Source organism: Colobus angolensis, unplaced genomic scaffold (assembly GCF_000951035.1).
Source record: "Colobus angolensis palliatus isolate OR3802 unplaced genomic scaffold, Cang.pa_1.0 Scaffold123, whole genome shotgun sequence".
In the NCBI taxonomy this organism is placed as follows: Eukaryota; Metazoa; Chordata; class Mammalia; order Primates; family Cercopithecidae; genus Colobus; species Colobus angolensis.
Window position 1 is genome coordinate 10,289,083 of NW_012113475.1, and position 26,264 is coordinate 10,315,346.

The 26,264-nt window shown below is 41.8% G+C and overlaps 1 protein-coding gene across 2 annotated transcripts in view; it reads right to left on the reverse strand.

Moving 5' to 3' along the window:
- TSPAN5 (tetraspanin 5) overlaps positions 1-26,264 on the reverse strand; it is a 181,380-nt gene that overhangs the window by 29,374 nt on the left and 125,742 nt on the right. For both annotated transcript variants that reach the window (XM_011933016.1, XM_011933010.1), the window contains exon 2: positions 5,424-5,474. In XM_011933016.1, coding sequence (XP_011788406.1) covers positions 5,424-5,474 — 51 coding nt within the window. The remainder of the gene's footprint in view (positions 1-5,423; positions 5,475-26,264) is intronic.

A 26,264-nucleotide genomic window follows, 5' to 3' on the forward strand; every position in this document is an offset into this window, starting at 1 on the left:
AGTCTAGAATTCAGATGAGGTTGGAAGCAAACATATTAATTTGGACGTCATCAGTGACAGATGGCGTGTAAAGCTCCAAGTCTAGACGAAATTTCTTAAGATGAGTGAAGGCTCAGACTGAGCCTTGGGCACTCTAAAATTTAGAGGTCACGGAAATGAGGTGGAACTAGCAAACCCATGTGAGAAGGCACCACCTGTGAGGTATAGAAACCAGGAGAGTGTGATATCCTGGAAGCCAAGTGAGGAAAATGTTTCTAGAATTGAGGAGTGATGCATTATGCCTTAGTCCTTGCTTTGCTGATAAAGGTTCCCAAGTACCTGGATGAGAAAATGATGTGCTTCAGGACCCAGTATGGGTTCAATAAGAAAATGTTAGGTTCAGTTAAGTGCCTAGGCCAGTTAATCAGTGAAAAAGTGAAAGATACCATCTATCTACAAAGACAAGACACAGAAATATAGTCTGATGTAATGACAAGTAGATGGATTAGAAACTGCTTGACTGATGACACCCAAGGGCACACATAAGTGAGTAAGTGTCAACCCCAAAGGAAATTTCTAGTGACATGTCCTTGGGCTCTGTCCTTGACCTGCTCAATGGCATATCACTGGCTTTTATCAATGATAACTAAACTTGACCGCAGTCACAACACTCTAGGAGGCTTGTTAAAATAGAGCATCCCAGTGTCTATCCTGAACCTACTGAATCAGAATTTTCCCAGGTGGCATGGTGGGGCAAATGGACAGTCTGCCTTAGCAGAACGAATAGAGGGAGGAGGTTGATCAAAATGTACAGCTGAAACCAAGCTGGGCGGAATGGGGAAGATGCTAGATGGAGGCTCTGGAGCGATCTCAGCAGGTGGACAGGTGGGCTGAAATATCACTGTGTCATTGTGGAATCCTGCGACTGCCTCTGAAAATCAGCCATAGGTGAGGTGGATGGGGTAACCAGTTGGGTCTGCAACCAACTTGGGATTCTCAGTGAGCTGCAACACCACAATCTACAGTGGATCCTAAGCTAGATTGATGAGGGGAGAAAGGACGCAATCCAGCCACACTCTCTACAGCCCCTAAAGCTTCCTCTCCATGGTGCAGAAAACACACCAGAGGGGGGCCAGATGAGCACCAACAAAATGGACAAGGGGCTCCAGCCCACATCCTGCAAGGACCACCTAGAGAGAAGCAGATGTTTAGCCTGGAAACTCAGAAGGAACCAGGACCTCACCCTGACATACTTCCCGGGTTAACATGTGGAAAGACTTATTCTGTGGGATCCAACAGGGTAGATCCAGAATCAGTGAGTGAAAACTAGTGGGACATGATTCTAATTTGGTGGAACGAAGGTCTTTCCAACAGGAAGGGCAACCTAAAGAGACGGAAATGGTAAGCACTTTGCTGTGGCAACCATAAACATACACACACCCCTAAGTAGCATTTATTGCAATGTATTATTTTATGTATATGCACATACCCTTCCTACAACTGGATAAACTCCACGAGCACTGAAACTATGTTACTTCATCCACATTTCCCTAGAATTCAGCACAAGCCCTGCCCATGCTATGTGCTCAATAAATGTTATTTGAATGAATGAGCTGACTATCACTGGATGTTGTCATGGGTGTTGTGGAGGTGATTCATGTCACATAATTATTAATGTTCCTTCCAAACAGCAGATCCTATGATCTGTGAACAATTGTACATAAATCAGCTTCCCCTGGAGACAGTCATCCTTTGCATCTTTACAGTTGATTTAAAACTCAGACAAAATGAATTCTTTAAATTATTATGTTTAATGTTGAACTGCAATATTAGTCCTAGGTTTAAAACTCAGACTGATATTAAGTATGGGGTAATCATTTTTGCTTTCAATGCTTCTGTACTTCACATGAATATGTTGAAAGTCCTATCTGTTAAGAAAATGTGTTTCTTCTAGTGGAAATCTCATCCTTCCAGCTATGATCTGGCTTGGGGATTTACCCTCCAGGCCTCTTATAAGTAAATGTCGCCACATCTGGGTCTGGGGGATGTACTGATTCATGGGCTGGTGGTGTCAGCTCAGCAGGTGCACAGTGTCCACCACACTCTCTACCAGGCTGGGGTACACCTTGAAAACTCACTCCAGCAGAGGCCTGGCCCAACTCAGGAATTAACCCAAAGGGCTTTGAGAGAGCAGTCACTGCAGTTACCAAGGAGATCAACACACTTCACATCCTCCTCAAGAGACCACAGAACAAAACCAACTCTCTGGTCCATGGATTGGAGTCTGAAAGTCTCCCACAATTTGAGGCCGCTTTCAAAACTACCTTTGTGTTCTTGCCCCATATTAAGAGCGGACAGCCTATGGTCATGTGTCCAGGGGAGGAAGCCATGTCTCCAGTGGGCATCTGCCTTACAGCAGACACTGTGTTGAGGGAGGTCTCATTTAATCTTCACAACACTCCTATAAGGTGAGAATAGTATACCTATTGCCAAACAAGGAAAGGGCATCTCAGAGAAGTTAACTCAGTTGGCCAACATCACACAGATGACATGTGTGGGTTCCACACATCTCAAATACTGGAGGAGCCAGTATTTGAACTCAGGTCTGTTTACCCCTGTCTTAGTCGGCTGTATAACACTGATCACAGACTGGGTGACTTAAACAACAAACATCTGCTTCTCATAGTTCTGGATGCTGGGAAGTCCATGATCAAGGTGCTAGCAGATTCGGTGTCTAGTGAGGGCTTTCTTCCTGGTTATGTCCTTGCCTGGCAGACAGAGAAATAATCTCTCTTGTCTCTTCTGTTATCAGAAGGGCATTAATAATCCTATTCATGATGGCTCTGCCCTCATGACCTAATTACCTCCCCCCTAAAGCTTCACCTCCAAATATCATCACATTGGGGATGAGGGCCTCAGCAAATTAATTTGGGAGGGTGGGGAGACACAAACATTCAGTCCACAGCAAAGCCGCAAAGCTGTGCTCTTTTCCCACCCAGCAACCAGAGTGGTCTTAAAACAAAAGTCTTATTAGACTTTTCAAAATGCTCCAGTGGCTTCCTCTTGTACCTAGAATACATCCAAACTTCTTGCAGGGCTCTGCCCAGTCCGGCCTCTGTCTGGCAACACACCCCACCTCTTCTTGTCCTTGCTCTCTCCCTTCCAGGCCTACTGGCCTTCCTGCTGTTCCCTGGAGTCACCAAAGTCCCTGCCTCAGGACCACTGCACTTGCTATTCCCTCTTCCTAGAACGTTCTTCCCCCGGTACCCTGCAGATCCTTCTTCCTTCATCCAGGTCTCTGCTCCAATGCCACCTCCTCAGAGAGGCTGTTAGCAACTACTTCATCTAAAAGACTCCTTTTCCCACCACTCTCTAACTTGATGTTTCCTGCCAGCACTCACCAGTACCTGGACAAACATACTTGGGCAGTGACTGCTTCTCGTTAGTGACCCAGTAGAATGCAAGCTCCATGAGACAGGGACTCTGCATCCCTCATTGTATTCCCCACACTCAGGCCCCACATGGCCAGCACTCACCAAACTGGGCTAGTGCATGGTTAACACCGGCTTCACCCTCTGCTGCCTCTATTTGCTCCCTGCTTATGGAGTTCTGCTACATAGAGGTGGGTAACCTTGGCCAGGTTAACTTCGGATCTCAAGAGAAATCTTCTACTGGCTGATGGTGGCCCTTACAAAAAAGGAACTGCTATTTCATCCCTCCCTAAAGACCACAACATCCCCTTGCTCTGATATTTGTATGACACTGCCAGTTTTAGAAGTCTGTGATTTTATCAGAGAAGAGACATTTGAGGCAACTGATGAAACAAAAAGATAATTATGTTTCATAAAGAGAAAATTTTAAAAACGTCAAAATTACCAACTGCTGTTTATTGCTAGAACAGACAATTAGTTCATTTAATGCCTTCCAGAATTTTTTCAAAGCAGATAGAAATGGACTCTTATTAAAGGAGTTATAAAAAGCTATGTTATCTGGCATCTAACCAACTTCCCAGATTCCACAAATTTCCAAGCTCACAATAGGCTTGAGGCAAAAGGTAACCATAATCCAAGACAAGACCAACCATTATTCAGTGTAAAAGTTTCTAGAGATGAAATTATCTCGGTTTTGGGAGCTTAATTTGTCTCATCTCATACATAATTACTGCCCTACCTCAAAACTCCAGGTAGCTCCAGTTACTCTTGTTGCTAAAAAGTGGTTCATTTTCCATAAAACATTTTACATTCTGTAGAAGAATTCTGTAAATAAATATAGTATGGTTCATTTGCAAAACTAAGGATTTGCTCTGAGTTTTGTTTTATGTGGTCTGTCCGAACATTATTTCAGTTGTGGAAATGCCTACTGGCCTCTGAGGGGCTTTTGTTCACTGGACCTCCCCAGTTTTTCTCTCCTTTCTTAATGCACTTACCACTTCAAAGGAACGCTCAGCTTCAGACCAGGGTCAGACTAGAGGGTGAAATACCTACAGGATCAAAGAATGGTCTTCTGGGAAAATTTAAGCTAAATTTTAGTTTATGGCCACTTTTAACCAGTCTATACATCCCCTTGTCCTTAGGGTGGGAGATAATAAACCTTTTGTGTATAGCCAGATACTAGGATAGATAAAATGCTGCAGGTGATTTCATTTGCAAAGAAGGAAGGAAAAAGGGGAGGGTGGTTTATATTCATTGCTGAATTCCAGTGGTGACCTCAGTAGGGGAAGCTGTAGAGAAAAATCAGAGGGTGTGATGGGAAGAGAGGTGTGGACACAGGCGGTGTCTGCATGAGTGTGTTGCTTAGAGCAGAAACTGCCCAGAACACCGTATCTTCACTGTCACATAGATTACTCTGTATTTCCAGATTTTCTTTTATTATACTGTATTTTATCATAAACTGTATATTTCTTAATACTTGCCACCAGCAGCCAAACATCCCCATTATTTACATTAGCGATGAGTGTATTTGATACTCAAACATGAAGTTATATCCCACTTCCTTCAATCCACATGCTAATAGTTTATCATGTAACATACTAAAAAAATCATTTTTTATGGCTTGAGTTATCTTCCAAAGGGTTAAACAAAAAAAGAAGAGAAAAAAGGCTACAGGTGGTTTAGTGATATTTATAATCATTACTGGAATTCTTGTGCCTGAGTGAGAAAATATCCCATAGGAACATCGATCTTTGGCTAACTGATCAAATTCCAAGGTACATTCTCTGTTGAGCACTTGTATTGTTACTTCAGTAATTGTTTTGATGCAGTCATCAATTTAGGCACAATTCCTAAAGTGTCTTTGAGAATATGACATTAATCTTCCACCAACACTTTTTCTCGTTAAAGAGCCATGTTTATATTCTGTGGCTGTCAAAGAGAAACGGGGATAATACATAATATGGTGTGCAACCTCTAACAACCACAATGTGTGCATTTTCATATTCAACTTACTTTTTCATTCCATGCCCACAGTCCAATTCCAAGAAACGTTATTCCCAAAAACTGAAAAAGAAAGAAAGCAGTGTAACTATAAGGGAAAATGCCGCTAATATAAAGATGAAATTTTTCAATCAATTCTTTTGTCGCTTTACCTGGCTGGGAAATAGCTTTTCCTAAAGTGTGAGCGCACATCTTTACCAGGAAAATAAATACCATAATCCCTCTGCTTAAAATTTTTACAGCATTAGGGCTGGAGACACACAGTTGGTTAGAAGTCATTCAGATTACGAAGAATAATAATTAGGTAGAATCCTGAATACAATGAAATTATCAATAACATTTAATATGCTGCCTTTTAGGGTAGGGGAGGAAACAGATTCCCCATGGATCTGAGGCCTGTGGTCACTGGAAAACGGATAAGCAGAGGCATGAACTTAGAAGAGCTGGCATCTTCTCTTCAGCATTGAGCCATTACAAACGGGTCAGGTCAGGGAGGGGCATGCAGAGCCTCAGATGTCCCTCTTTGATCATGCCTTCAAAAGGTAACAAGAATCTTATCAATGTAACCCAAAGAAAATTCCTAAGTTCTGTTTTCAGAAACTTCGATTGTGTAAATTTTAGTTCAGGGGACCTCCCACCACCCTTCTTGGTTTCAACTCAGTTCCACAACTTCATACATACACAGAGTATACAACACCTGAGACTGAGTTACACATTCAGCCCCAAGGCAGAGGCACATCTCATACATACCCACACCTCTCACCATTCTGTCAATTAGCTGTGTTGAGGACTGGGGGGATGCCAGGAGAGGAACAGATGATAACCAGGAAGGCTTTCCATTTTACTGGTTTTCTTTTGAGATGGGGTTTTACTCTGTCGCACAGGCTGGAGAGCAGTGGCTCGATCACAGTTCACTGCAGCCTCAACTACCCAGGCTTAAGCGATCCTCCTGTCTCAGCCTTCCGAGTAGCTGGGACCATAGGTGCATGCCACCATGCCTGGCTAATTTTTTAATTATTTGTAGAGACAAGGTCTCACTATATTGCCCAGGCTAGTCTCACACTCCTGGGCTCAAGCAATCCTCCCGCCTCGGCCTCTCAAAGTGCTGGGGTTATAGGTGTGAGCCACCACTCCCAGCCTAGGGCTTTCCATTTTAATTAATTCTCACTGTATTCCATCTGCTATAAGATACACATATTTTCCCCACATTTGAACACATCTGAAATTGGGATGTATCTTAAAATCCAAGGTATCTCATAATCTGCTTTTTCCCCCTTGATATAGAAAACAACGGAGTGTTTTGTAACTGGGGTGACACAGACTTGGTGACACATTGTACAGGGCTGTCCACCCACTAAAAATTCAGGGATCAGAACTGTGTGTAATTGGCCATGAGTAAAGATATGCTTCATGTTTATTATCAATAGTAACTCTCAATTTCCTTTCTGAACACTGAAAAGAGACAAAAAGTTTCAGTCTGATGGCAGCACACTGTTTATTTGACTAACATCTTGATTAAGTTAATGTGGAGAAAGTGGTCCATTGAGAGGGGTATGCAAGAAAAACATGATGAGCGAGAGGGGTTATTTTTTACAGTTCCAGGGAAATCTGAGACCTGCCCACTGGGCGAGGGTTTCATGGTTCTCAGCAGGGAGTTCCTGATACTTTGTAAGCAATGACTAATAAATCCAAATGGGACTTGGACAGATGGCAGAGCAGAAAGAAAAGGGGACTGACAAAAGACAACTAGCTACTCCGAAAACATAGTGGTGTTTTTAAAAGCAGACCTTCCCAAAGCTCTGGACACTCATATCTGACATTGAAGCAAGACAACACACAATACAATCTGAGCCCTATACAGAAAAGCATGTCCTTGATTTGGCAAGAACTGAAGACCCCTTTCTTCCTACCCCTTGCTCTTATAGGGGACTCCTTGGAAAGTGTTCAGAAAGATTTCTCGTTTCCCTATCCCAACAGAAAAACCATGCTCAGCCCTGGTCAGAGTGTTATTTCATTTTGCATTTCAGATCCAAAACAAGTGAATCCCCAAATGACTCAAAGGTACTTAGGGCTCTGTAGTACAAAAATAAAACGATTCAGCATGTTCCTCTCATATTTATAGGTGCCGGGCAAAAGAGAATGACCACCGACAAGTGGGTGTCCAGGCTCCCATGAGACCTAGGAAGCACAGAAGCACAGAGTTAAGGCTTTGACTTCAACACACTGACATCAAACAGAACTCAGTGAAATGGCTGACTTTCCAATGCTGAAGCTCCTCATGGACAAATGTTTGATTATTTTCCCTGATGCAGTATTCACTGTCCCTCCCGCTGCTGATGGGGTGGACATGTTCCTGCCGAAGACCTCTGCCTGATCGCTAAGAATTGTTTTTATTACTTTCCAGGCATTGTGCTTAGTGCTTTGTGTGCAATGTCTCTGTTAAGCGTCACAACAGTTTTACTCTGAAATAGGCGCTATTATTATCCCCTTTTTAGGAAAGAGGAAAATGAGGCTTAGAGAGTTTAAATAACTTGCTCAGAGGCACACAGCTTCTAAGTAGAGGAGCAGAGACTTGAACGAGAGAAATACATGTTCTTACCAGTCCTGATAAATTCCCCTTTGCCCCCATGATATAAAAAGTTGAGACATTCAGGAATGCCTCAGGAATTCTGATCAGGAATATATGATCAGCATATCATATATTCCTCCCCCAGCAAGCAAAGGGGTGTGGAAAAGGTAAAGAGAGACAACAATCTTGCCTTCACATAAGCACTGGCTGTGGAACTTCTGTTCCCTGCTTTGGTGTCAGCAACGGAGTTAAGCAGAAGAACAGAGAAATTCAATGGTGGGTCCACATTCTCCTTAGTTTTCCTCTCTCCTCTTGGCACTTTGAGACAACTTTTTTCATTCACGAGTCATATAAATAGTTTGGAAACCAATGGTTTTCCATAAAGAAGAGAGAGAAAAGAAGTAGGGGATTTAAAGAAGACTCACAATTTCCTTTACAATCTTGCTCCCATACTTCCTGCTTTCACTGTGACTTTCCAAACAAGGGTTTAAGAACTGGGAAAGAACACAATTTGAAGTTAAGGAAAATACTCAATACCTAAGCAAGCAAGTGGTGCAAGCCTGGGCCTCAACTTGATACATACCTTCAGTGCTACATCACTAGCAAATGTCCTCCCAATTACTCTCAGACCATATGTTTTGTTTTAAAATCAAGTTGTTCCAGTTCCAAATAATTAAACAGAGAAGAGCCAAAAACAGAGACAGGCACGCAATACTTGAGGCACATTCAGTTTCCCCTTCCCACCTCCCAGAGAAAAGACGACCATAAACCACCAAACTGACCTCATTCTGAAACCCAGGGAGGCCCACTTGCAGGAAATAGCTGAGAACTCTTAAAGTCAACCCCTTACTCTTTTGAAATAGAAAAAAATATATCTGAGGCATCTTCCCACATGGCAATATATGCAAATGTGCAGTACAAATGTTTGTCAACCCAAATTTTGATGTTTTAAAATAAATAACAATAATCTTGCCAGCATTTGTTGAATGCTAAGTATGGCTAAACTACAGCCATGTGTTGCTTAATAAAGGGAATACGTTCTGAGAAATGTGTAGTCATGCAAACATCATAGTGTACTTACACAAGCCTAGATGGTATAGCCTACTATGCACCTAGGTTCTATGGTATAGCCTACAGTTCCTAGGCTACAAACCTATACTGCATGTCACTGTACTGAATACTGTAGGCAACTGTAATACAATGGTAAGTATCTGGCATCCAAACATATCTAAACATAGAAAAGGCATAGTAAAAACACAGTATAAAAATCTTATGGGACCACCACTGTACATGCAGTTGGTTGTTAACTGCAACATCATTACGTGGCACATGACTATTGCTTCAAACTGAGCTGTGCCGGTAAGTGTAAAGTGCAGGCTGAATTTTGAAAACTTAATATGAATAAAAAGAATGTAAAATATCTCACTAATATTTATTATTGATTTCATGTTGACGTGATAACATTTTGGATATTCTGGGTCAAATAAGATACATTAAAATTAATTTCATTTCACCTTTTAAAGATAGCTATGGAAAACGTAAACTACATAAGTGGTTTGCATTATATTTTTATAGAATAATGTTGGTACAAAGTATCCCACAACAATATCCCAGGCACTAGATATTGTTTTAATCCCCATTTTATAGATAAAGAAACCGAGGCTTAGAACTTTTAAGGTCAGGTGCGGTGGCTCACGCCTGTAATCCCAGCACTTTGGGAGGCCAAGGTGGGCGGATCACGATGTCAAGAGATCCAGACCATCCTGGCCAACGTGGTGAAACCCTGTCTCTACTAAAAATACAAAAATTAGCTGGACGTGTTGGTGTGCGCCTGTAGTCCTAGCTACTTGGGAGGCTGAGGCAGGAGAATCACTTGAACCTGGGAGGCGGAGGTTGCAGTGAGCTGAGACTGCGCCACTGTACTACAGCCTGGCGACAGAGTGAGACTCCATCTCAAACAAAAAAGAAAAAAAAAAGAAATTTATTTTAAGTATTTCTCTCAAGATCATAAAGGTGCCTGAGCTACATTGCTCAGAAAATCTGAATCCTTCGCCCAAGATCAAAACTATTATACTTTCCTAATATGCATAGAATGTTTGTCCACAGAGCAAGCTCAGGGATGGAGAACTATAATGAAACTCATGCCCTAAGACTCTAAATTACTCTTTTAATTTCTAGGCATCAAAGGTACGTTTTTCCACCTGGGAGTAAGAACGGCCCTGGAGCAGGCTGATGGAAGCCTTCCAGGCATAGCGGAAGGAGAGGCAGCAGAGTTGACCCTTGGGAACAGCTGGAGAGGAAAATGGCCCCAGGGTGTGATGAGGGTGATTAGTTAACTCTAGAGGGACACATCTGCCCCACTTTTCTCTGAGTTCTACAAGAGGAAGATCCTTTCCTCCCTATCTGGTGGTTTTCATCCTTGCTGAACCTCCAACATTTTGAAATTAGTACAGTGCCTTATTCTAACTGGTATAAAAATGGATACTTCAAGAAGCCATTCATCCATTCATTTATAATCTGCAACAAATATTCTTGAGTTCCTATTTTGTACTAGACACTACTTTTCTCTTGGGATAAATGAAGGTAAGAAAACAGAAACAGTTCCTGCCTACAATGAGCGTACAGTCCAGTAAGAGAGAGAGACAGTCATCAAATAAAGAGTAAAATGTAAAATCATTCCTGATGGTGCTACAAGGGAGAAACAACTAAGGCCAAAGAAACTCTAACAGGGGTATTTGACCCGGAGGGGCATCTGAAGTTTTCCCTGAGTGAGATACGCGCACATGGAGTCCAAAGGACGAGAAGGAGTTAATGAGCAAAGAAAGGAGGAAGAGTGTTTCAGGCAAAGCAGAGAATGTACAAAGTCCCAGTGGAGAGAAAAGCATGGCAAGTAAACAGGTCTAAAAGGCAATTGGTATGGCTGGTGCACAGAGAATGGAGGAAGTGGGGAAGGTACGGCAGGTTTGCAATAAGAGACACGAGCATGGATCAGCCCATGCAGGCCTTGTAGCCCACCTTAAGGAATCCAGTCATTCCCCTACAAGTGCCACGAAGCCATTTAAAGGCCAGCTATGTGTGGTGAGCAGGGGTGGATTAGGCAGGCAGGTCTTTGCAGATCTGGGCTTTGGAAAAATGAGGATCTGGGCTGCAGAAAAGATCAGAGTCTGAGTGGATCTACAGGGACCAAAAGGAGGTGACTTTGGTAATACAGGCAAGATCTGATCATGTCCCGGGCTGAAACATGATGAAATAGATGGAATTGAGAGCTACTGAGAAGTAAAACTGACATTTTCAGTGGGGGTGGGAGAAAGGGGAAGGAAAAGGAGGTGTTAAGGATAATGCCTACATTTCTGGCATCTTCTACAGAGACTATGGCTCTTCAAAATTCCGAAGACTTACATCCTCTCTGACAGAAGTTACTCTCAGGTGCCAATTTCATAACTAGCTTGATCTAGTGGCACTTCTGAAGGGCAGTTTTCTTCTCTGGGTATTTTGGCTGCTATCTGAATTCTCTCTGAAATAAATTTCAGTTTGTATACTTTTTAAAAATAAATTATTTTAAAATCTACATATAATTCCAACACTCCTGCTTTTATTCATAAAAAGCTTATATACATATATAGTATACATCAAGTTCCCAGACAATTCTTAAATTGACACTTTAAATCCTCTTTGTTTAAAAATACAGCAATTACATCAAAGGCATCTGCCCAGGATCCTGTGAAGAGACTCAAAATAACGGCACACAAGGTAAATATGATAGAGGAAAATAAAGATCAAGTCAATCTTCTCACCTAAATTGGAGTCACAAAAATATCATCCTAAATAACAATGAATGGAAAAAAAACCCAACATTCTGATGAAGTCTTTAAGAAAATTTTAATCTCTGCCTGAATAAACAGGAGAAATGCATTTAAAAATTTGGCACAAAAGGGAGGAAAGGGGGGAAGTGCCATTAGGAAAGATGTATTTTCCTGAAACTGCAGCACCTGTACTTTCTATTATATATTTTCTGACACTTTAGTCTGAACAATACTCCAGTTTTAGCTGGGGTCCACACAAACGTGCTAAATACTTATAATAACAAAATAAATGTCTTTATACAGGAGGGACTTGTTTCAGGAATAAAAAACCTCTGGGCATAATTCTGGACATGTCAAAGGAGTAACCGTGGGCTGGTGGAAAATTCAATATGCAGAAAGTCAATCCCAGTTTTCCCACTGGGTCCCCATGTCCCAGTTTGTGCATTCAAACTGTCTGGAGTCCTCATGGTAAGATGGCGTGACTGATAAAGCTCAAACTGTAAACAGGACATGTCCCATCCGGGCCAGGGTCACCATCTCTCACGTCACTTAGTCCTGATGGCCTCCTTTCAGTGTGGCCCGAGTGCACCCTGCCTGCTGAACCCTGACTCCAGTGCTTCGTAGTTTCATGATCTTGGGAAAGGGTCTTCGTTCATTTGGCAAATATTTATTGATCATCTACCATGAGCAAGGAGGTCATCTAGGGGCTTTGGATAAACTGGGAAACAAAACAAAGTGACTGGTCTTCTGGGTTAGACATTCTAGTTGAAGTGTGCTGGAAGAGAAAGGCAATACAAAGAAACATAAGTGAGTAGATGCAGGGAATTTTTAAAAATGGGAAGTGCTGTGGAAAGAGATCAGTGTCAGAGGCTTGTCATGTGGCAGAAGACAGAGGAGATACTACAATACGAAAGTAGAGAAAACAAGGGAGGTCTTCACTAAGAAAGTGACATATAAGCAAAAACACAAAAGAGGTGAAGGAGTGAATGGTGGGTGTCGGGGGAACAGCATTCCAGGGAAGGTCTGGAGGCACAGCCACCAAGTGGCTGCAAGGCACAGAGGATGATAGGAACCAGGCTGGGTCGGGTTTTGCAGCTGTGGTGAGGACTCTGGTTTCACCTGAGACAAACAATCACTGGAGGGTTTCTTGACTTCCTAGAGCTCTGGTGTCCTTATCTGTCACATGGAGATAAGAAGGGCACCTCAGAACTGCACAAAGCAATTGTGTGTGTTGATGTGACCATGTAAGCACTGAGTGCTTGGCACAGTATTTTCATTAACATCAGTTCCTGCCCCCTTCCTGACACATTTCTCAACCTGCCCCTCCATCCCTGCCATCTACAACTGTTTAATATGAAATGCAGCTTCACATCCTGCGTCCTCCAAGTACAAGAAAATATACTAGTTCCAGTGATCAGAGACTCTCTTTCTCTCTCTCTCTCTCTCCCTCTGCTGAACTTCTGTATCACTCACTGCATGTGCTCTTATTTGACATTTACACATACACACACCCAAACACAGAGGATTATGAAGAAGTGATGTGACCTGGGATCAGATAACAGGGATCAGTGATGGGGCCTGTGCTAACCAGAGAGGATGTGCTCATAGGAAGTGGCAGCATCCGGCCTCCCATTCATCCTCTCCTCAATTTCAGCTTGAGGGTCCTTCCAGGAAAAATGTATACAGTATCCCATGCGTTTAAAAGAAACTAACACACTCTAGTCAGATATTCATATGGTACTTAATTTTACATCTTTTCCATTTCTTTTCTTAGCAACCTAGTTCATGAATTCTGAGTGACTAGTCTCAGAACTTTTAAATCCACTAATTTTGATTAATTTAATTTCCGCATTAAAGAAGTTTCTCTCCATCAGGGCTTTTAGATGCATCTTTCTTCTCCCTAACCTTATTGCTCCTGGTTTTTGCATGATATCCTGTGTGAATGGGTTTGGTTTCATTGTACCTATTTTTTACAGAATCCTTTCAGAAGAATGTGGGATATAAATAACAACCAATATTAATCGAGTTAGCTCCTCCATCCACATCCCCCTTTATGAAAACTGGCCCTGCCCCAGCGGGGGCTCCTATAGGCATATTTGTGGAGGATGGGCCTTCTCCCACTCTCTGGACAGATGAGTCATTAGGGTCAGACATATGACTCAGGAAGAGGGAAGAGCTGTTCCAATGAATACCAGGCTGGGCCAGAGTCTCCCTTTTCCCAAGACTCTGGTATTGGATAAAGTGATTTTTGTCAACCTTCCTCATGCTAGAATAGACTGGGGGATATTACGTAGACGTAGACAGTAGAAAAGAGACCCAAAGAAGCTTATGTTCCTGACTGCTTCCGGATTCGTATCCTGGGACCTGTGGCTGCACTCCTTGTGCTGGGTTCCATGCAATCCCCTGGGCTCCTATTTTAAGTAAGTGCCTCTCATCTTAGCTAAAGCTACTTTGGGGGCTTCCTGTTACATGTAGCCAAAAGTGTACTGTTATGGTTTGGACATGGTTTATCTGCCCTCACCAAAATGCACATTGAAATTTGATCCCCAATGTGGTGGCGTCAGAAGGTGGGGCTTAGTGGGAGGTGTTTGGGTCATGCGGGCAGAGCTCTCATGAATGGCTTGCAGTTATTCTAGAGGTAACTGAACACTTGTATTTACAGTAGTGAGTTCTTGCTCTCCTGAGACTGGATTAGTTCTCTGGGAATGAATTATTTCCCAGAAGAGTTGGCTGGCATTAAGTGAGGTTCCTTCTCCTGTTTGATCCCTCTTTGCACGTGTCTGTCTCCCCTTTGTGCATCTCTGGCATGTTACGATGCAGCACAGAAGCCCTCGCCAGAAGCGAGGGCCATGCCCTTGAACTTCCCAACCTGCAGAATCATGAGCTAAGTAAATGTCTCTTCTTTATAAATCACCCAGTCTCAGGTATTCTATTGTAGCAACACCACAAAACAGATTAAGACTGGTCCTAAGACATAAATAAGAGACCAGATTAATTGCTTTCATGCTTTAATCCTGTGACAGGCTTATAGTGAGCTACAAGACATGCAAAACAGGCATGAGACTGATGGTGCTCAGAGACTAATCGTGCTGTGGCAGAGGGAAATTTCTTTCCAAATAACTGCATGGAGATACCAGTTGTTCTGAACTACTGGACAAGATGTTGTTACTTGCTGTGTGAGGAATATATAATTCAGCCACACATCCACCTGCAGGAAAGAGCTGCCCGCTGCTTGCTTGTTGAATTATGGAAACAGAATGATATGGCTAAAATCCAATGGTTCCTGAAAAACACCACACAGCAGAGCCTGGGAAAGGGGTGAGGCAGGGGAGGAGGTCTCTTTGGAGGTATCCAAGCATTTTTGGAACTGTGTTCTCTGTTTTCCCGGAGGATGAAAGGGCTCTTTGCCTTTGAACTTGCACTACACCAGAAGAAGGCCGGGGCACCCCTTGAAGAAATGTCTACAATCCAGGGACAGTCTTGTTTGGAAACTCCTTTGTTCGGGTTTGGAGCTTGACATTTTGGCAGGAACTAGTCATCTGAGATGGGGAGGGGAGAAAAGGGAGGGCTGTGCAAGCAATCAAACTGATACTCTTCTTGGAAATTACCCAGGCAATGCAGGCACGTAAAAGGGAAAGTGAGGGATGAGACATCCCCTTTTGGATGGAAACATGGAGGCTGCAAGTTTACAGCCCACTAATCTTTGCTTGTCTCAGTAAAAGAACGGCTTGCACCATTCCATCTGTAACTCCCTGATTAGATAAATCCAAGGCTGAAAAACATACCAGAGAAATGTTCTGAAGGCTGAGAAGGTCTGAGAAATTACTCAAGCACTTCAAATCGGAGCATGAGAAGTAAGTTATCTATAGACAAACATCAGCCTTTGTAGGAATAAACTGCTGTTTGCATTAGAGAGTTGAGCTATAAGCTCTCTCTAATGGCAGTTTCTAAAGTTTAATACTGTCAGATGCACACTGTTTTTATGTTGAAACATCTCGACTTTTTTTTTTTAACTTTGCCTAGGCTCAAGTGATCCTCCCCTCCTTAGCTTCCCAAAGTGTTGAGATTACAGGCATGAGCCACACCACACTCAGCCTATCTTGACATTTAAAAACAAGGTATGATAAAGGTGAACACAAATAAAAACCAAAATAGAATTTTTTTTTAAGGTAAAAGCAGGATTATATCATTCAATTTATTTAATGTATATCTTCAGTATATACCAGCCACCATGCTAGGTGCCAGGGATAGAAGGGTGAAAAAGAAAATAGATATCTTTTCTTAAAGAGCTAATGTTCTGGTGGGAGTGGGTGGGAGATACATAAATGACAACTCAATTACAGAAGTGGAGCATTCCTAGAGATGCACACGGGTTGCCACAGAAACTATGAGATCACTGCAGGGGTCAGAGGAAGCTTCCTAGGAAGTGACACTTGAACTGTATTTTAAAGAGAAGGCGATAGAAAGACTATCTCCTGTAGAGGCAACAGCTTATCCAAAAGGATCAAAGCCTGAAACAGCATGTCCCTTCAGGAACCGGCATGTGGTTCCAGGGCTGGAGCAGAGAGAGCCAGACAAGGCACTAGGCAGGCTATGGTCCCGCACCAGTGGTAGCACCAGGGAACTTGTCAGAAATGTAAATTCTGAGGCAGCTCCAGACCTACTGCATCAGAAGCTCTGGGGGCGGAGCCCAGCAAGTTCTGTCTTATTAACAAGCCCTGCAGGTAATTGTGACATGTGGTAAAGTTTGAGAACCTCTGGGCTAGAAGGGCTAAGTGGGAGCCTGATCAGCATGGCTGTATGTGTTACGGGTACCAAGGGACCAGCAAGCCATGGGAAGCCAACCAAGGATTTTAAGCGAAATAGTTATCAGATTTGCATTTCAGAAACATCATTCCAGCACAGTACAAAGAATGAATTGAAGAGAGATGAGACTGCAGGTAGCAAGACAAATTGGGAGGCTACTAATTTGGTGAGAATGACACCAGCTGAAAAAGGAAGAGGCAGCCGCAGCAAGATGGAAACAGCAGATGAAAAGGCGGAGACTCTATGGACTCAGTGGCAGGAAGCAGCAGGGTGCAAGGTTAAAACAATGGGCCTTTAGGTCCAGGTGCAATGGCTCAGCCTGTAGTCCCAGCACTTTGGGAGGCCAATGTGGGAGGATTGCTTGAGTCCAGGAGTTTGAGACCAGCCTGGGCAACACAGTGAAAATAAAAAATAAATACAAAAATAAAATTTAAAAAATCAGCCAGGCATGGTGGTATGTGTCTGTGGTCACAGCTGCTCAGGAGGCTGAGGTGGGAGGATTGCTTGAGCCCAGGAGTTCAAGGTTACACTGAGGTATGATCACATCACTGCATTCTAGCCTGAGTGAGACGGTGAGTCTGTTAGAAAGGAAAGGAAAGGAAAAGCAAGAGAAAAGGAAAGGAAAAAAATGAATGGATGAAGGGGAATGTCCTGGGAGGTGAAGAAAAGAGTGCAGTCTAAGCAAACATCCCAGTTTTTAGCTTAAACAACTTGGCAGGCTTTTGGTGTCATTTACAAAGTTAGGAATACTAGAAGTGGAGAATATTTTGAGAGAAATTTCAGTTTTAGGTGTTATTACCAAGACAGATGACAGACACTGATGAGGAAAGATCCTGACTCTTGCACAAGGAAATCTGGGGGATGGACAGCAGTTGGCTTCAGAGTCAAACTTAGCTTAGCATTCAGGTTCCACCACTTACTGGCTGTGTGATCTTAGACAAGTAACTTAACTTGTCAGTCGTCTATTTCTTCCTCTACAAAACACAGAGATAAGTGGAATCTATCTCGTGGGGTCATTGTGAAGACTAAATGAGATAACGCATGTGCTGAAAGTGTGTGGCACATGAAAAGGTGCCTGGCACATGCCTGGCTCAATAAATAACTGACTGTGGTTATCATTAAGGCCACGTACAGTCTGGAGGAAAGAGAATCAAGGCATTGTCTTAGAGAGCATGAAGATTTATGTGGCAGTGCACAGAGGGGACCCAGAGGGGAGATTCAGAAGAATTAGATAAAAGAGCAGCAGAAAACCAAGAAAGAGGTGCCACCAAAGCCCACAGAGCAATTATGCATTAAGGAGAGAAAGGGGCCAGCTCTACTAAGCAAAGGGGTGGCAACAGTGGAGACTGTGTTCCATTAAGTGGACATGAAAATATAGAGCAACAAGAAAGCATAAAAAAAAGTAACTTCTCTCAACTCAAATGAGTCCATCATGACCACCAGACACTGTGAATGATGTGGCTGGGTAAGATGAGTTGGGAGGCATGGAAACTGCCAAGAAGGAACTCAGGACTGGCCTGGGGGCATCTCTGTAATATCTAGAAATATCCTTTACCTTATGTAGGAGACAAAAAGGAGGCAGAGTTACGCAGTGTGTTCCAACGACCATCAGATGGGGAGTCAGGAGCCCCCAGGTGTAGTGGCGAGCTGCAGAGTAACTGTGTGACCTTGGTCAAGTCACTGAATGATAGTCTCCTCAAGTGTAAATGGGTAATAACTCCCGCTGCAATGTCACAAGACTGTGATTGTCAAACACAGGGAAAACATCTGGAAAAGAATATGTTGCATAGATACAGGAGAAATTAAAATACCACCTTTTACCCATCTGTTAAAATAACAGAGATACAATGCTGCAGTTATGGCTGTGTCATCTGGCACCTTGCACTGCCTTTAGAAGGCAGTGCAGATTAGCCATTCATGGAATCAGTACTTATCTGGTGCCTATTTCCAGAACAGTTTGTGTGGGGAGACAATTCTCACATCTACACTTTTTTGGAGGGTGGGGGGCGACTGAGTCTCGCTCTGTTGCCTAGGCTGGAGCACAGTGGTGCAATCTCGGCTCACTGCAACCCCCACCTCCCTGGTTCAAGCGATTCTCCTGCCTCAGCCTCCTGAGTAGCTGGGATTACAGGTGCGCACCACCATGCCTGGCTAATTTTTGTATTTTTAGTAGAGACAGGGGTTTCACCATGTTGGTCAGGCTGGTCTCGAACTCCTGACCTCGTGATCCACCTGCCTTAGCCTCCCAAAGCGCTGAGATTACAGGTGTGAGCCACCTTATCAGCAAGGCACTGACTGACATTACAAGTGAGTCCTTCATTACTATCTTTTCAAGAAAAATTGAACAGCAGATAGCCTTGAAAGATACAGTATTTCTTTACAGAGCAAGGGTCAGGGAGGCTTACTGCCCATTATAAAAGATCGGAGTTCCCTAAGTTCAGGGTTCCTCTCCTAGAATACAACTCACTATGTATCACCTGGCCCTCTCTGCACCACCCTGTAAGAATTAGGGCTCAGGGAAAGTGTACAAAAATATTGATCCTCTGGTTCCTGGCATTGCTGTGATTAATAAAGTCCTATGTCTCTGCCCCAGCAGTGTGATGCCTTCTGCCGGGATTTGTGACACTGTGGCAGGATAACTTGTTTGCTGGCATGCAGGGTGAAATCTCAGACCCTTCATAGTCCTTGACACTCAGTGTTATTGTACCACAGAAGAGTCTGTGTCTTAGATTGTTCTCCAACTCGCTGGCTTGCTTTGGCTTGCCCTGTGGGATGTCAGCGCCATCAGAGCGGAGGGGGCTGCTGAGATATTAATAGCTATGTTTAAAACACTTACCACAAATGCTCTCTCTATGTCTACATATCGGTGTGTGTTTTTGAATTTTATTTTGTTTTTGTGGGTTCTGGTTTTCTTTGTTTGCTTGTTTCACTGATGAAATCTTTCTTTTCTAAGAAACATAGGACATTTATACATTTACAGAGGGGAAAAGTGACCATTATTAAACAGATGTCTGTGCTACAGTCAACGTATCATTCTTTCACTTTAAAGTATCCTAATTTAACTGTCAATATTAAAAGTTCCTAAGAAATAACTGCATGTTGCAGGTACATTTTAGTAAACATCTTGCCTTTGAAAGAATTTAAATGCCAGAAGAATGTCACTTCAAAGCTTCAGACATTGTCCAGAATGAGCTGAATGGTGTTTTCTACACTTACAGGCTCCCGTGGCCTATGTGCCCAACCCCCACATGAGGCAAATCCACTACAGAAAACTATAATGAGAGCACACTGACTTCTTGTTAGAATTCGGAAAGCTTCTTTAAAGTGAAACCTGATTCATAACATTAGCAACAAAGTCATCCAAGAAGTCATCTCTGAGAACCTCAAGTCCACGCTGAAACAGGAACTGAATTTTCTCCTGGTGGGCCTTTTGAAATAAATGCTCCATCCTGACCTTCTTAATAGCTATCACAGAAGTTATACCTCTGATCAAATCAACCATTTACAAAAAGAACGATGACAGGTGCCTTCACTTCAAGCTCTGTTTTCATATTTCCATACTCTTGTTTAAAATTCCCTTAATAGTTGCACTGAACTGATGTCATCTGTCTGATGCTTTATAAATTCAATCAAAACCAAAAAATCTTGAGAGATGAATGCAGGATGCGTGGGACACAACAAGAGATCCCAATCCATTGATTATCATGTGAAAGAAGGCACAGAGGCAATTAGTCCTTTGTTGTGGATGACAAATAACCTCCACATAAAATGTTCTATACACTGAGGCATCTTTGATCCGTCTTACTGGCTCAGTGACTCACAAAGGAGGAAGGAGGGGGGATGTCTGAAAACAAAAGGGCAGCCTGATGGCACCATTTAGTTATTTATTCTGTATGTTCAGCTCAGTTTTTCCTCTTTCCAACTTTTCATGACACTATAAAAAGAAATGGAATGGATTCCTTTCAACCAAGAACATCAGTACTGCATACTAAGAAGTAAAGTACTGGCTTAACGCAGAGCCCACAGAAGCCACCGAATATCAACCTCTCTCCTTAGTTAGGTATTTTTAACAAGGAAAATGGGTTTTGACAAATCATTCCTTTATATGTTCTTTTATATAAGACTTTATTGCACAGACTCTTGGAAATTAATTTACATATAAGACAAACTATTCACAGCTTCAGGAGAGAAGGCTGGGTTCTCAACAAGCACTGCCTTGGAAACTATCCATGTGTGTGCACTCTGGAATTTTCCTTTTCTGTTAGAATTGTTTAGAAGAGTCTCTTGATGAACAACAGCATGAGGGATGTGAATAAGCTTCCCTTATTTCCTCTGGTTTAAAGACATCCATAATTTTTTGTTCTCTGAAAAAAGTGGCATGACATTAAAGTGATTTGAAGATATAAAAGGATGTGCTAGAGATCAACAAGCTTCTAAAATGATTTGTTAATTCAGATGACTATAAAAAAATCAACATGGAAATAAAAATTATGTCTTTTTTTTCTGAGACGGAGTCTCCGTCTGTGGCCCAGGCTGGAGTACAGAGGCGCGAGCTCGGCTCACTTCAATCTCTGCCTCAGCCTCTTGAGTAGCTGGGATTGCACCCACGCCTGGTTAATTTTTGTATTTTCTGTAGAGACAAGGTTTCGCCATGTTTGCCAGGCTGGTCTTGAACTCCTGGCCTCAAGTGATCCACCCGCCTCGGTCTCCCAAAGTGCTGGGATTACAGGCATAAGCCACCTCACCCAGCCTTTATCTTTAAAAATTAAGAGGACTGCTGATTTCCCGAAGTTAAAACAGAAAGTACAAAGGGATCATACAAATTATAAATAGTGACACAGCCAAAGAGCCTGACCTCTGATGACAAACCTTGGTTCAAATCTGGGCCCCAGCATTCAATGGATGTGGCCTGGGCAAGCTGATACCCTCAATTTCTCACCCATAAATACAGACTATTGCCCAGCATACACACAGCACTGACATGATGATTAGAGAGTTAAGGTATGTGTGTTATATATAGTAGGCACTCAATAAACACACTATTATTGCCATTAAAAGTGTAATTAAAAAGGCTCTTACCTAAGCACAACATAAGGTCACTTTTCAGATAACAAAAAGAAACTATCACGTCATCTGTGCATTATTCAGCTAATCTAGCAGATTTTTATCAGAACTGAAATAGCATATACTGTGGGGAAAAAAGATTGCAAAGAGGACTTAAAATCCTTTTTTCCTTTTGCAAGAAACTTCTTTTCATTTTTGATACAAGATTTCATTTAAAGCTGTTTAACTAGAGAGGGTCGCCATGGGAAAGTAAATCGCTGACAGAATATATTAGGTTCACATTAATTTATAGCGGTAGCATAATGCTTATGAAAAATAAGCTGGCTGGAAGCCCACGGTTTGCCCTTGAGCCTCAGTCAGCAGGGAAGTTTTGTGCAATGTGATTAGTAAATGAGGAGACCCTAGGTGATTAATTAGTCTCCATGTCATCCTATCAGACAGGCTTTCAGCCAGTAATGTAAATAAGCCACCTGATTTTAAACTTCCTCCTCTCAAAACTGACATCCATGTGAGCATGACTTTGCCAGACACTTAAATATTGAAGGAAGATTTTCTCCAAATCGCCTTTAAGACAAATCCTGCTTCCTTTGACACACACTTTAGCTCTGGTAAATGGCAGACTAGATGGGAAAGAATCTAAATAAGGAAGCTTGTCTGCGAATTCTGAGTACTGAATTAAACAAAACTCATTTCATAAGTCCCTGTAACTGTTCAACACTCAAAAGAGAAAAATTTGACTATGAATAGATTTACTGCCTACACCTGTGTACCAGTAACTTTCCCCAGACTTTACTATGCAGTTATGTTTTTAAAAATCTTTTTACTCTTTGTATCATTAAATTTTTAAAGATGTTTTTTATCTATAATTTCCTAGATATTTCTGATGCGTATTTTACAAAGGTATTGTCCCAAGATAGATGTTTCTATGGCCAGGTTTGTTAGTCTATGGAGCTGCACAGCCACTTCTCTGGTATCTATTACTATTTCAGTCGAGCTTCTTAAATTAGATTAAAAAGGGAAAGAAACAGCTTTCCTAAATTAAATCAGTTCCTTAAAATGAGGTTGACCCTTGAGTAGGTAATTTGTGTAAACATAAAATGGGTCCTGCTCTTCTTGAAATCTTATCATTAGGTTCTCAAAACTGGGATCTAAATGTGAGCTGTGGTGTACAGCAGGTCTTCGAGAAATGTCATTTTGTTCAACGTCGTTTCCTTCAGTAACATTGATGAGAGGCCAGGGCCATTGTGTAGAGTTTGCACATTTGCCCCACGTCTGCACGGGTTTTCCCTGGGTACTCTGGTTTTCTCCCACATCGCAAAGATGTGTGCATTAGGTGAACTGAAGTGTCCACACAGTCCCTGTCTGAGTGAGTGTGGATGTGTGATGGAATGCTGTCCTGTCCAGGGTGGGTCCATGCCTTGTGCCCTGATATACCAGGACAGATTCTGACCACTCTCAATCCTGAACTAAAATTATTGAATCATTGAGTAAATAACTATTTTGTTTTTATTAATCCTTTCTCTTTTTTTTGAGACAGAGTCTTGCTCCATCAACCAGGCTGGAGTGCAGTGGTGAGATCTCGGCTCACTGCAGCCTTCACCTCCTGAGTTCTGTATACACAGCTCACATTTATTTCAATGTTTAATATTAAAAGTGTTTTGAATCTTTACTTAGAAGTTTGCTGATGTTTTTGTGACCAGAAATATGTCCTAGCAATTTAACTTTTGTTTTGTATCAATTAGCCTATGGTAAAATTAGATTTCTTATATATACATGTCATTTTGCTTAGAGTCACAGTTTCCAAATGGATGATATTAAGTCAGGACTTGCTGTATCTGTATAATTAATATATAAATATTCCACTCTGGTCTGTATATTATTTTCTCATTGTAGATGAATGGTTCTATATGAATAAAATACCATATATAAATATTCTCACACACAGAATCTACAGATCACCGTGTACATACACAGACACATCAAAAGGTGTCCTAGGCTATAAAGTGCAGGTCTCATAGGCTAAAATCATTAACTGGTCCATGCTGCAAAGGTCCAAGGTTTAAAGATATCAGGCTGGGTCTCATCAGAAAGGAGGCTGATTTTTGCTCAAACACTATTAGAACTGAAAGGAGCCTCTGAGGCCCAACAAAGTCAAGTCAGGAAACAGGAAAATTGAGAATCTCCACTTAGAAGCTAGAATACCAATCTCAACCTAATGTCATTCTTTTTCACAGACACAAGAAATCCAAGGCAGACCGGGTGAAAACGTCCAAACTAGATAGTATTCATAGCAAGAGGGAACCTGCTCCCAAAGGCAAACATATGAACTCTAATTCTATGGCTTTCAAATGTCAGCACAAAGGTAAGGAAGCATCCCAGACACCAGGCAATTTCCTAACAAATACCTCTGAGGGCTTCAGTGGGCAGGATATCCTGCTTTGTTCAAAGGTTGATATATGACGGCACAATGGAGTTCATGCCCTGATGGTACTTATCTCACCATAGAGGTAAGTTATGAATCAATAATGAACATTAATGCCAATTTGCCATAAATGAGACTGAGAAAAAATAAGTTCAGAGAAGGCCACCAGATGCCAAGATGAGGGAAGATTTCATGAGGGGGTACAGGTCTCAAGGGAGGCAGGGGGTAGAATTCTAAGAAATGGAGATGCAGGGCCTTCTAGACCACTGTTTTTTAAACAGGTTGCAACTTGCTTGATATCACAGTTTAATGGCCATTTTCTTCCTCAATGAAATGGAACAGAATGCTATAGCATGTGGCAAGATAAAGTACTACTTCATGAAGCTTTTTAGCTTCATGTAAATTGTATTGGTTGCTCTGCTTCATGAAAAATGAAGAGTGAGGTTTTGTCTTTGGCTGGAAATTAAGAACTCAGTTATGAGGTGATTCCAAGCCAGCATCTAAAACATAGCATCAAAGAATCTGGATTTTGTACTGTTTTTCACCTTTTTAAAGCTTTATTGACATCGACTATGCTTAGTATCTCACACACATGATCTCACTTAATTTGTAACCACCACACTTTGAGTTGGGTATTATTACCTCCATTATAGAGGAGGTAAGCGAGAATCAGACAGGTTATATAACCAGCCCATGAAATGAAGTCAGGTCTTTTTAATCCAAAGCTCATAATGTTAAAAAAGACACAAAAGAAAATTATGAACTGATCAGAGCTGGGCTTTAGGAATATTAATCTCGCACCTTCAAAGAGTTACACTGAATAGATGTTAGACAACTATATCATTTCTTTTGATCACTCAATTTCAGAATTTAAAACCAATTTAAATATACTCCAAATTCTAGGCAAAAATCACACCCAAACCAAGAGTTAAAATTGCTCGTAACGACCCTAAAAATGTTTCAGTGAAGGTTCTTATTTCTCAATAGCTATATTAATATCCCCTTACTTCATTCTGCAGCCAGGAAGCTAATGACTTATCACTTGAAAAATGCTTTGAAGAAAATATGAAAATAGGTGGAAATGTAGAAGTTTGCCTAAAGCAGAAATGCTAACATAAAAGAAGTAACCCACTGCTTTTCTCAGATTCACTCGCCCCAGCCCTCTGTTCTCACCCCTACACGCTCTGTCTGATCCTACCTACCTCCGGGAACAACTGTGAGGACTAACGGTGTAATCTGTGAAGTGCACAGAGCTCCCTGGAAAAGCAGGGCTGTAAAAAGCCCGGATGTTATCACTAGAAGCAGCTGAGAGAACATGCCAACAGTCGATTGCTAATATAAAAGTGTAAAAAAGAAATAACAGTGGATGGGATAATGTTGTGTCTAATTTAAAGAAGAAAAAATAATTTGGAAGTAGCTATTTCTGATGAATATGAAATATCTGGGTATTGAGCAATGAAAGACAAATATTCTTCCTCCCTTTTCTGCTGAAAGCATGCCTCACAACAAGAATCAAAAAAGCTCCTCCACACACCCAGAAAAACCCGACTGGCCAACGGGCAGAGACCAGGAGGGTAAAGCGTTCCTCCATCCAGCATATGAGCTGGATAGAGAAATGCACACTAAATACCCAGCAAATCAGAAAAGCCAGCTGTGCACAGGATTCTGCTCTTCTTCATACACTCTAAACGATCTATTCAATGGTTATGAACTAATGTATGAACTTTCTTTAAAAGAAAAAAGTCATAGATCCTCAAGGTTGATTTATTCTTTATTAAAATATTCCTTAAATATGCAGAAATAGAAAACTGGTATAAAATCCCAAGCAAATTCATATATCAACTAAAAAGAGTACTATCAAACCAACAGAACTCAAACTAGCCAAAATAATTAAATGTAACAGATGATGGGGGGTTTTTTTGTTTGTTTGTTTGTTTTTGCTGTCACTAAAACACTGATGCAGGCATCCAGTCTAGTTCTATATTTAATCTGCTTCAGTACTTTAACTTTCACAAATGTTTACATAGAGAATACCTGTTTACATAATTATGTTGAGCAAAACAGCAAAAAATTTAGAGGACAGACTGGGATGATTAGACCTCATACTTAACCCAAAGTCAGCCGTACTTAACCCACGTGTCACAATAACTCTACAAAGCTCTCTTACTAACTTGAACAGAGTTAGTACC